The 12,539-nt window shown below is 42.9% G+C and overlaps 1 protein-coding gene across 1 annotated transcript in view; it reads right to left on the minus strand.

Annotated features, from left to right (window-relative positions):
• THBS4 (thrombospondin 4) overlaps positions 1-12,539 on the minus strand; it is a 53,552-nt gene that overhangs the window by 18,029 nt on the left and 22,984 nt on the right. Inside the window, exons 3-9 of the mRNA XM_040225874.1 lie at positions 9,595-9,842; positions 7,234-7,342; positions 6,775-6,857; positions 6,359-6,410; positions 5,935-6,137; positions 4,121-4,258; positions 1,822-1,890 (exon numbers count right to left, since the gene is read on the minus strand). Of these exons, the coding sequence (XP_040081808.1) occupies positions 1,822-1,890; positions 4,121-4,258; positions 5,935-6,137; positions 6,359-6,410; positions 6,775-6,857; positions 7,234-7,342; positions 9,595-9,842 (902 nt within the window). The remainder of the gene's footprint in view (positions 1-1,821; positions 1,891-4,120; positions 4,259-5,934; positions 6,138-6,358; positions 6,411-6,774; positions 6,858-7,233; positions 7,343-9,594; positions 9,843-12,539) is intronic.

Genomic DNA, 12,539 nt, shown 5'->3' on the forward strand with positions numbered 1-12,539 from the left:
GCTGTGAGGGGACTTAGCTATGGCATACACGATCTTCAGTTGCACCATGCGGGAGCTAGCTCTCTGACCAGATATAGCACCCAGGCCCTCTGCATTGGGAACATGGAGTCTTAGCCACTGGACCACAGGGAAGTTCCTTTTTTTTTTTTTGTTGTTGCACCGCAGGGCTTGTGGGACCTTAGTTCCCTAACCAGGGATTGAACCCGGGCCCTGGAAGAGACCTACCCATTGGACTGCCAGGAAATTCCCTCCAGTGATATTTCTTGGTCTGTTAGCCTCACTGGACCAGAGCCTTTGGTCAGTTCTCTGCTTTTCTTTGCTCCTCTGCTTGTCTTCCTTCGCCTGCTTGTTCATTTTTGAGGTTTTCTAGAGTTCTACTTTCTAGACAATTCCACTGCCTACTTTTCTCCTCCCAAGGTGGCTTTAGTTATTATCTTCATGTCAGTGTCTCCCAGATCTATTTCTGCAGACTAGCTTTCTCCTGGTAAAAAGCTAAGAAGCAGTAAGTCCCAGTATATTAGCAGGCAGTGTCATGAATAAAAACGGTTCTGCAGGCAAACTGGACATCTTACGAGATGTGTGGTCTTCACCTAATTATTTAACTTTACTAGGCCTCAGCTCCTTCAGCTGTATAATGGGAATAATGATAGTGCCTACTGACAGACTGTTGTAAGGATTAAAGTAAATGGCAATATTTATAAAATGCTTTGACATATAAGGAAACTAGGAACCTAGAGGTTAAAAACCTTTCCCAGGAACATACAGTAAGTGAGAAGCAGTGATGTTGTTTGGTTGCTCAGTCCTGTCCGACTCTTTGCGACCCCATGGACTGTAGCCCACCGGGCTCCTCGGTCCATGGGATTTCTGAGGTGAGAGTATGTGGAGTGGGTTGCTATTTCCTTCTCCAGGGGATCTTCTGACCCAGGGATTGAACCCATATCTCCTTCATTGGCAGGTGGATTTTTTTACTGCTGAACCACCAGGGAAGCGAGAGGCAGCAGTAGCTGGAGCCACTAGTTCTTTCCTGACAGTCTACTCTGATACATCTACCACCTTGAAAGAGTCAACAGGAAGTTCCAGAAATAAAACCCTTATTCCAAAGAGTTAAAATTTAGACCCCTAAGTGTTAAACAGTTTAATTTAATACAAATGACTTTTGAGAAGTTTTGTAAAAACAATGAATACCATTTGGGAATTGTGACCAGTAAAATGCCTATTCTGGAATATTGAACTATTAATATAAAACTAAGAAGCTCTTCCTATTTAAAAAATATAAGAATGATAATATTTTATTAAATAAACATTCATCCGAAAGCCCAACACTGCAACTTTGAGAGATGCTAAAGAACAAGTTTGGCATTCTGAAAATGATTATTTTGCACATGCTACTCTTGCTTGTGAGATCTTAGTCCCCGGACCAGGGACTGAACCTGCGTCCTCAGCATTGAAAGCACAGAGTCCTAACCACTGGACTGTCAGGGAATTCCATCATAAAGTTATTCTTATATAAAAAATTACTTATCCATTACTCTTACAGTAAAAACTCTTTCAGCACAAAACTTTTTATTTTGTGGCCATGCTGCACAGCATGTGGGATCTTAGTTCCTCAACCATGAATTGAACCCGTAACCCCTGCATTGAAAGTGCTGAGCCTTAACCACTGGACCACCAGGGAAGCCCCTCAGCACAAACTTTTATCCTCATTTGCAAATCAAATCTATTATGCCCATATGTTCTCTACTGCCTTGGGGTTATGATTTACAGACACACACTTGTTTTAATAACTGGTCATCAATAACAAGAGCCATGAAACATACTTACCAAAGTGTTAATACAGATAGAATTGAGAACACATGCTCCGTTTCGACACTCATCAACATCAGTGCAGACCTAGTGTGGAAGAGTTAAAAGAGGCGCACTGTTTAAGTAGACAGGCAAATGCATTGGGCTTTGTTTCGACATCTTTGGTTGAAGCAACAACATGGACTTTCAGAGTGGCTGGTCATCAGAGCACCGTTTTGGCCATCTCCCTGTGTTTGCATTGGTCTGGGCTCAACCTAATTCCAAGTGATAGCTGACTCCTTGGTATTTAAAGTTGTTCAGAAACTTAACATGATTAATCTGCTCCACAACTTCAGGAAGGTTCTGCTTTACTCTGCCTGGGACTCATGCACTTCTTCTACCCAAGGATTCCTATCTTTACTCCATTCTGAAAAATCCTTAGTTCCCCTCTGTTCCTGTTCCTTCTATTCCTTCTTTGTAACTACACTTAAAGAAATATTAGACTTTCTTAATCTCTTTTGACTCTTAACCTCTCATCCCTGTTTTCCATAGTTTTCTTTCTCTGTGCTATATTCCAGATGATTTTCTTAGATATACCTTCTAGACAATAAATCCCCTGCTAGCTGTTTTGCTCATCTCTTTTATTTTGGATGTCAGTTATTACATTTTTCACTGAATAAATTTACTTGGTTACTTTTTAAAACCTGACTATATATATTTTTTCCACCTTGCCCTACCCCTTAACTATGGCATCTAATTTTTCCTTTTCTCCTTCTGAACTCATTTTATATTTGTCATATCTCCTCAGGGTAGCTTCTTTACATAAATTACATTTTTGTTTATGAGTTTATCCTTAGTGGCCTTGCTTTTGCTTGAGGGTGTCCCATGGGCCCTGAGTTTTGGAGTCTCTTCACAAAGTGATATCAGCTAGGGCCCTGGGGATTTTACTGCTCTAAGGCTAGTTTTTATGTCAATTTTGGGGCTTATTTCTGCATGCTATGTGTAACACAGATTCGGAGCTCACAACTTTGTTGTACAAGCTTGGAGCTTTGATTTGCTGTGGGGAACCATGATTTGCTGTCAACCATGTCCCAAAACTGACATCGAGCTTCCTGTTGATTTACAGGGGGATGGCTAGGGAAGTTTTTTCATCTCCTTGTAATGAGGAGGGTAGCTCTCTGAGGCTTCTGGCTTTCTTCAGGGGTATTAGGTCTTTCCAGAAGTATCTGCTATACCCACAAAGTGCATGAACCCCAGTTTCCCACTTGGAGGGCTTATACCCATCTTCCATCTCCCATGAGCTGCTGTGGCATCAGCTTCCATCTACAGCTCTGATTCTGAGTTCCCACTTTGTTTCTAGAACCTGCACATTTCCTTGTATTTCTTTTGATATTGGTCATGCATTAAAATTTGTTGTTAAATGTTAGCAAGTTGGCTCCCTTTGACTTGAGTTCCTTCTACCATACTGGAAACCCACTGGAAGGGCTCCTTCCTAGCTTACATAAGGCACCTTCTATTTCTTTTTGTCTGTTTCCCTTGGCTTAATCTTGACGATTCTGTCTTTACAGAAGAGGAAGTAAAGCTTTAGGTCATTACTCTAATGACTTCTTGCCATCCCTGTGTGTCTAGCTTAGTTCCTTTTTCCAGCCTGAAAAATGATGCCCTCTAGAATTCTTTGATAGGCAGCTAGGAAATAATGAACCTCTGTCCTCTTCAAAGAGAATAATTTCCCTAAGGTAGTAAAATATATTTATAGACCAACCATTTTTAAGGGCTGAATACATCAGAAAGAATTTCACAGTCAGTCAGTTAAATAATGACCAGGATATAGTAGAACATCGAGAAATAAATGGAGACTGTCACAAACTGCTCAAGAGCTTTATGGCAATTTATAGCTGATATAAGAAGAAAGGGGGTTTTCCCCAGGGGATTACTTCTACTCTTGAAATCCTCTCATCTCTAAAACAGCTTCTGATCAGCAACAATGACTCTATAGACGTGACCTAATTTTTCAAAGCTTTTATTTGTTTCCCCAGTTAAGTTATTGTGTCACTAATTGTTCAAATAGCTACTAACAAAATAAGCCCGGATCCAGCCACACATCCAGTCTCATTGCCTTCACTGCTTTTCTAAAGATACTCGATGATCCCAGTCAACTAGCTTGCTTCTCACCAGCCTTGATGGACACCTATATTTAGAAATGAGTTGGAAAAACCTGCTAACGTGTCCATAGTGCCTGAGGACATTCCACACACTGTTGTGGAATGGAAAGAGACGGGAACCAACCAAAGGTTTCCTGTCGGCGATTAAAGATCAAAAGACCACCACTTCAGCCCACCTGCTTGTTTGTCTTGGCGAAATTGATCCCAATGCCCTGCAGCATGGGCCCCGTGAAGCCCACCGGGCAGGCATCACATCTGAAGCCAGGAGCCAGGTTTACACAGCGCACACCAGGATAGCAGGGGTGGTACTTGCACTAGAGAGAAACAAAAATTCAGTCTGTAACCACAGGGAGAACACACGCTCAAATATCTGTTCATCTCTTTGCACAAACTTGTGGAATCACTTAACTACCCACTTTGGGGGGCTGAAATGATCAAAGGCAATAAAGGCTTCCAATTTCATAGTGACTCACAGAATCTCTGACCCACACGGCCTGGAGGTTGCCTTGTTGTGAGCTTTGCTATAATATAGAATGAAGCACAGCCGAGTGGAAAGGGTCCAAATGTTAACCAGTCCACCTTCCTGGGCAAACTCCCTGATATTCTAACTTGGAATTTTAAAATGTCTGGGAGAGAACAGTGCTCCTGGACCACTTGTCAATGTGGCTATTGAGTCCAAAGGCATTATTAAAACAACTACTCAAAGAAAAAGACCTTGAGAAGATCAAGCCAGGGCAGCTATCATTTCTTCAGTAAGACATGGTTCATCAGGGGCTGTTCCTGACTTTGGACCCTATTGAGCCCATGGCTGCTGCAAGGCTCTCACAGTCTAGGAGATTCATTCTTCTGACTCTCTTTTTAAAGTCACTTCAACTAATGTAAAAAACATGACCACTTCCTGCCCTTTCAAAAGAAGGAAAATTCCAGTTCACAGATAAGAACCACATGCAGTTCTGTGAAACATGTGTAGATGCACTTCCAGAGGAGGGGTGACTAGAGATCGTCTTAATTGCTTACTCCCTGGGCAGGTAATCGGCTACCACACGTCTGTAGGATGCATGTACGTAAGCTAAGCTCCTTCCAGCCTTCCTCTGGCCTGAAAGTGTGAAAGTGTTAGTTGCTCAGTTGTGACCGACTCTTTGCAACCCCATGGACTACAATCTGCCAGGCTCCTCTGTCCATGGGATTCTCCAGGCAAGAATACTGGAGTGGGTGGCCATTCCCTTGCCCAGGGGATCTTCCTGACCCGGGATTGAATCCCGGTCTCCTGCACTGCCGGTAGATTCTTTACCATCTGAGCCACCAGGGAAGCCCTCCTCTGCCCTGATGGAAAGACAAAGGCAGATGCTGGGGGCAGCCTTGCCACCCGCTATGAAAACTGCCTTCCTCGAGACTGGACCAGTGATTGGATAACTATGGTCTTGAAACAATCTCTGTCAGAGGCTTTGCCAGTTGGCCAAACAGCCTGTATTTGCCCTACATGTCTTTCTGGCTCCATCTCTGGGCACATTTGGTTACTCACAGATTATGGGGCCTCCTCAAAAGGTCTTGTTGGTTTGAGATTCCTCTCACTCCTAGAAGCCTGAAGAAATCAGTTGCAACCCCTAAAATATACCCTGACGCAGATTGTTCCCTTTCCACATTCACAAGTGGACAATAAAATCACAGTAGTCTCAGAGACTGCTTATGAGAATCAGCGGTAGAGTGGAGGGCTGAAACCTCCGCACTGAAGCAACAGGAACCACCGCGGTGGGAAGCCCAGACAGGAGGTACAATGAAGGCGGCCACAACCATAGGTCGCGCTTCCGCCTCCCCACCACCCATGGGTCTCTGAAGATTCCCGAGGGAGTCGTTTTTATGTGGCCTGGAGGTCAACCCAAGTCAGCCCTCGGTTATCGACCTGGCCTCTCTTCCCATAAGCCGTAGGCTGTATGCGATACCGAGGGAGCCCCCCCACCTCCCCAACCCCCCCGTCTAGCTGAGTGTTCACCTCATCGACGTCGGAACAGGCGATCCCATTTCCTGTGTAGCCCTCGGGGCAGGGTCCGCACTGAAAGCCGTCTCTGGTGTCGGTGCATCGCACGCCGCGGAAACACGGGTTGGAATCACAGCGGCGCACTGGGGGTGTCGGGGATGCCGCGGGTGCCACGGGCATCAGGGTGTTGGGGGTGGGAGACTGAAAGCTCAGAGGACCTAGACAAAAACCATCATCCACAGGTTTCCAAACCACCAAGAAAATAGAGCTGATACAGGATGTGGTTCAGCTTCCCGGTGAGTTTCTTCTCCCTTCCCTCCACCTCGGTGCCAAACCTCCACAGACCGCAGCCAGCGGAGCCTCCCCCACCCAGGCCCTTCGGCAGTCCGCATTTGCTGGTCCAACTCAGAAGCGTGCCAGTTACTAGAAAAGCACTTACCGCAAGCCTGGCATTCGGCTATGGTGTTTCGCAAAAATGTTGTTTCCTTGACCTTTAGAAATGGGAAGGGGAAAAAAAAAAAAAGATGGAAAAGGAGTACCTGATGTATAATCCAGGAATGAAAGAATCCATGAGTGGCAAACTATGAAACAGAACCTAAAGGAATGTTAACACGGCCCTGGGTGGCTCCCAGTCGGCCTGGAGCCCCATTCTGCCTGGAGCCCTGGTATGTTTATCATCCGACGGCCCCCTATTTTCAGAGCCCTTCCATCAGAGCCCCAGGGGGCAGGCTGCATGGGGCCACCTGAGGTCTGGCTCTAGGCCCTTCCCTGACTCTGCAGGCCTGCAGCTCTATCAGCTCCAACAGACAGCGTCTCTGTTACAGGGCTTTTCTGATGGTCCATCCAGCTTGTTACCTGCTGTCTCAGAAGATCCTTCACCTCTCCCAGTAGTTGGTTTAGTTGTGACATCTGCCCCAAGAACTGCCGATTAAAGTCTCCTGTAGGAACAGCGGAAGGAAAGGAGCATCAGAAAGTGACAGTTATTTCTACAGTGACTCAAAAACAAATGACTGCCCAGAGAATTATCATGATGAAAAACTCAGGGTATGAGAATCTAACATGGGGTAAAATTCATCTAATTCGCCTAAAAAATAATGATACTGATGCCACTGCTCTAGTTAGTCCATGAGTTATACAAACACAAGTGCAATGAAGATACCTCTTGCCCTGGACTTTGGCACAAAAGCCTGATTTCTGTAGACACATCCTATAGGACTGCCCTGCTGACAGCCCACCCTTCAGGGATAGGACCCAGCCCATCCCAGGCCTGGGGGTTTATTGATGGAGGTGAGCAAACGGCCCGAGAACACACACCTGTGTTTGTGGTGGCCAGTGGCTCGCTCTGCTGCAGGAAGCAGTCTTGCAGGCTGGCTACCTGGATCAGCGAGCCTCTCACCACCAGCTTCAGCTCTTCCAAAGAGTCCTGGAAGAAATTGGATTCATACCACACATTGGTGGTGCCGTTCAAAAGCCAGTGGGCATGCAGACTCACACAATTTTCATAACACAGTAGGCCTGAATACTTGGACTCTGACATCTTACATAATTTTGTGGGTTTGCGTTTTTTCCTGAAGCCCGCGAGCCCTGCCCTTCTGACTGAAGCAAATATGGAAGCAGCCAGCAGCTTAGGAGAGTGCTGGCATCCAGTGTGGGCTTGATGAGAGTTCATCAAGGCGACTTGGAGAAAAGAAAAGGCCCTTTTCCTTCACGGTAAAGAAGTTCTTTTGTGGTAGGAGCCTCTTAAGAATTGTCTGTTTATGGAGTTTAGACTGCAATGAATAAGACATTGATCCCAATTTTAAACACTATTATTTTTAGGATGTCTTGGCTCCAGGTTTTAGCAAAGTCTCTGGTTTCCTTGGATTATGAGAAAGAATACACAGTATATTCTATGATGTATATTTTTGTACATTTTCATGTATTTTCACATTACTGGATGATAAGTCATTCATTGTTAGTCATCAAGTTAATATTCTCACCCCTTAATTTTGTAGCTTTTACCTGTACCCATTATTTTATACACAGATGATAGAAAACATTTATGTTAACTACTGATATAAGGTCTTCATCCTTATTTTAGACATGAGTGCGCTGAGGATTTTCAGAGGCACTCTGCTTTTCAATTTAGTTAAGATGTATGCAACACGTTTTATGTAACAGATATTGTGTTGGAACCAGACCATAAGCTCGATGGAGGCCATGACTATTTTGCCAGCTATGAGATACCTAATGCCTAGAATGCATATTGACTGACTGACTGAGTAAATGAGAAGACAAATATGAAGATAGAGCATTGTGGTCCTTGCTGACAATGTAAGGAAGTAGAATTTTGGGGGAAAAAAATCCAAAAAATTCCATCTATTTCTGATGACCTTGGCTTTTAGAAATTGACTCATTTGGTGGTGGATACTAATTTCTGAAATAGAGACATAATTTCTGACTGTCATTCTGACTATCTGGGCTACTTTGGGGATTCAGAAATAAAATTTAGCATATCCTTCCATTAATTTTTTTCTCTATATATAAATCTATACTATATATATATATATATATATATATCTTTTTCTCTCTCTCCAAACCTAGATTTTAGTCTTGAAATTTCTGCTTGAAAATGCACTCTATATTTTAAGCACAAATTCTAGTATCTGATTCACAGTTTTTATATCAGTATCTAAAGTTTCTCAGCATTCCTAGTTATAACTGAAATTGCTGTTTATAACCTGCTTCTTTGTACAAAGGGCTCAGAACACCTTGGTACTGAGTTGGCCAAAAAGCTCATTCAGATTTTTCCCATAACATTGTGCAGAAAAACACAAATCAACTTTTTGGCCAACACTATACAAGCATATATAAATTAGTTAAAGCACATATAATGAAGTAATGAAACAGAAATGGAAAATTGTGATTGTGATAAATAAGACAACAACAATACGGGTCACAATGGATGAACATGGTTATTGATTTTGGTATGGACTTCCATATCAGATGAAATTCAGGAAATATGACCAGTTATAGTAATAATTAGAAAAGACAAAGAATACTAATTATTTATAGGAAATGGAGTATTTCCTATAAATAACAAAATTATAGAAGAAATATATGTGGCAATTTCTACAGTAGGTGCAGTGACATAATGTAAAAAATACCATCAACATGGCGTAAGACAGAAGACAGAAGTGATGTGATATGTAAGGCCTCATGGAAGTAAGGTGGCAATAAGGTTCTTTTTGTTACAGATGTTCTAGTAAGACCTATGGAAGAATGTTGTTCCTGGTGCTTGACAAGTTCCAATCATTCTTTTTTACTTCTATTAAAAAATTATAATTTTATGAAAGATTAAAAATAGATCATCTTACTGCCCTAAGATAGTTTAAAAGTTTTTGCTATTCCTTTTCTACTTTATAATTATATGCCCAAAGTCTCCACTTATCTAAAGGAGTAGCTCTCAATTTTGACTTCACATTAGAATCAGAATTTTTAAAAGGACTGATGCCGAGGCACTACCTCCATAGACTCTGATTTGTCTGGAGTGTGGGCCATCTAGCAGTTGGTTTTTGAGTGCAGTAAGTGATTCTAATATGCAGTCAGAATTAGACCCATTCTTGACCTCAGCCCATTCGTCTGCATTCTCAGAAACCATCTTTCCACTTTGGAAAATGGTCTGTGGGTTCTTACGTGTGCCTTCCTCTGGAAAGTCCTCAGTTCCACAGCCTCGGGACTCTGGGCGAGGCCGGAAAAGGCTCTGGGGAGGTTGTGGATGGAGTCCACGCGGGTGCAGTCCAGGAACAGCTCCACGGAGCCGGCCCCCCGGTGGAGGTTGGTCAGTCTCAGCAGCAGCCTGTGCCTCCTGCCGTCAGCCAGCTGCAGGTTGTTGAAAACCACCAGGTGAATCCTCCCGTCGTTCTTCAGGTAACGGAGGACGGCTGGAACCAAGCACGGACCAGTGAATGACGAGAGGGCTGACTCTGTGCCGAACAGCCTCCAGGTGAGAGTGACAAGCCCAGGTCATCGGAAAGACGCAAGCGAGTCAGAACCATAAATCTTCAACGTTTTGTGTGCACTGGCCACCCACTGTTGCTGGGATGTTTTGTGCTCATGAAAAGAGATGGTAAGTAGTAAGTGTGAAAACAAACAATATAATTTCAGTTAATGATGAGTACACTGAACAAGCAGGACACATTGAAAGTCAACTCACATCCAAGTAAGCTCCTCAGGGCATGAATGTTTCCTGAGCACTACTATGGGGCTGGGTGCCGCCCTTCGTTGTTTTAAACACTTATATTCTATGCATTGCAACCCTATGAAACTAGAATTGACTAGAAGTGAGGAAAGTGAAGCTCAGAGAAGTGAAGTAACTTGCTCAAGAATATAGTAAGTGACAGGACTAGAATTTAAAGCCGAGTGTGGTTTATTCCATGGCTAAAGAATGCTAGGCCTGGATGGGGTTTTGTAGGCATATGTTAAATCAGGTGTAATCTGTTGTATTATCCCTCAGTAAAACCTATTTTCAAATTTTAACAATGCTCAGTTAGAAAACCAAAGGTATCCATGGATGCAAAAGAATGACTCCATGGGAGAGCCACTGCCTTACATAAAAAGATATTCTCAGTATTATGTGGAGTGAAAAAAAGTTACAGGTCAGTATAGGTTTGCTCCAAAAACAAACAAACAAACAAACAAAAAACTATGTATGTATGTACATATAGTATACACACAGAGAAAATTAAAAGAAAATATTTGTATGGTCATTTCTGGTGCTTGGTGATATGTGTTTCTTTTTTCTTCATTTTTATTGTCTGATCTTTCTATACAAGAAACTTATGCATTACTTATATAGTTCAAAAAAGTTAAAAAAAAAAAAAAAAAAGAATTCCACATGTAAACCCAGAGTGCGCTACAATCAATGCATATGAGTCACAGCAAGTAACTGGGACCATCTCTCTTGGGGTGCCTCTTCTGTGAAGTGTAAATGCCAACTTGGTGCTGCCCAGACAGGAATACCTGATTATGCTGCAGTATTGCCAGCGAAAATAATCACTACTATGAAATTTAAGGGTGTTTTTGAAGACTTCCTCCAAATACATTCGACTTTCTAGGTTAATTTCCCCACCCTTCTAGAATCTGACTAGATTTGCTTTTCCATTTGACCATGGCTGGAGAGGGGGGCACTTGGCATCTGGGTCCGTGGTATAGAGAGAAACCAGGGGGAGTCAGGAGATCTTCCCTCGTGCCCATGGGACCACCACCACTTGCTTACTGAGAGAGAAGGATTGGTGAGACCTGGCAGGACAGACTGCCTAGAAGGCCTTTCTAGGACTATAGGACAACACTATGCTTCCTGAAGCAAAGTACTGGTAAGACTTAAATGTGGAATGAGGAGAAAGAGAATAGACGTGGGTAGACATTCTTGCCTGGAGAATCCCAGGGACAGAGGAGCCTGGTGGGCTTCCGTCTACAGGGTCGCAAAGAGTTGGACACGACTGATGCGACTTAGCAGCAGCAGCAGCAGACATTCTTGAGGTATTTTAAATACGGGATACAACAGTATTTTTACCCCCTTTTTAAAAATATTGTTGAGAATTTATAATAGTAACGGCCATGGCTTGAAATTTGAGGCATAAAATACACAAAAGAGGGGGGAAATTGAGCCCAAACATATGCACTAATTCAATATTTTAAAACCTCCATTCCTTTACTTTTGAAATAGTTTTGTAAATCCCCAGCATTTTTACAGGCCAATGAAAACACTACTCAGACCACCAGACCTCAACCCAGTCACAGACACATACATACACTCAGGATCTCCTTATTTTCCTTTCGGCCACAACCTCTGTTCCTCATATTAACAGTTTAAGAGGATACATAGAGTAGCTTAAAACAAATACTCGTGGTTTTTCTCCCCCGGCTGAGATTTCTGGTGGAATTCAAAGGAGACATAGTTTAGTGGACCTCTTGCCTGCTTTTAGCAGGCCTTCCAGGCCATGTGGGTCATGATTTATTTTCATAACTGAATCGTTTAGTTTTATAAATACTACCTAATGGAGTAATTTCCACCTAACAGGTGCTCATTAAATGTTGTGAATATGAAATTTCAATGAATAATTAGATGACTACATTGAAAGCTTTTAACATATAAATTGAAAAGTTTAGCGAGTGGCAATGTAACATCTACTGCAGACAGCTGAACCTGCTACTGTGATCACGCCGTCACTTAAGGGTATTCCACACTTCTGCCTTGCTTTGCATTGCACTGCAACACTGAAATAGGTTCCTCCCACTCCCAGGTCTTGCGACAAGAGCAAGAGGGGAGGGAAAAAAAGGAAAAGAATTATGGAAACTTCCATCTTTGCAAGGGCTGTTAGCAGAAAAATTATCAAAGGCTTTGACATTTACTACTGTTCACACTTGATCCAATAATTCTCATTTTGCTTATGGCTTTTCATTTTTCTCTTTTATTGCAAGTTTCTTACTTCAGTGCTTCTATACTTATTTTAGCTTCAGAGTGGTAACATTACCCAGAGGGTCGACAGGCACCTACTCAGAAAACACATTTCCCCACCAGTCATACTGAGCCTAGAGGCAGACTCAACAAGCCAGGAGTCCGCGGCCTGGGACACTCC

The sequence above is a fragment of the Oryx dammah genome, unplaced genomic scaffold (genome assembly GCF_014754425.2).
Source record: "Oryx dammah isolate SB20612 unplaced genomic scaffold, SCBI_Odam_1.1 HiC_scaffold_26, whole genome shotgun sequence".
NCBI lineage: Eukaryota > Metazoa > Chordata > Mammalia > Artiodactyla > Bovidae > Oryx > Oryx dammah.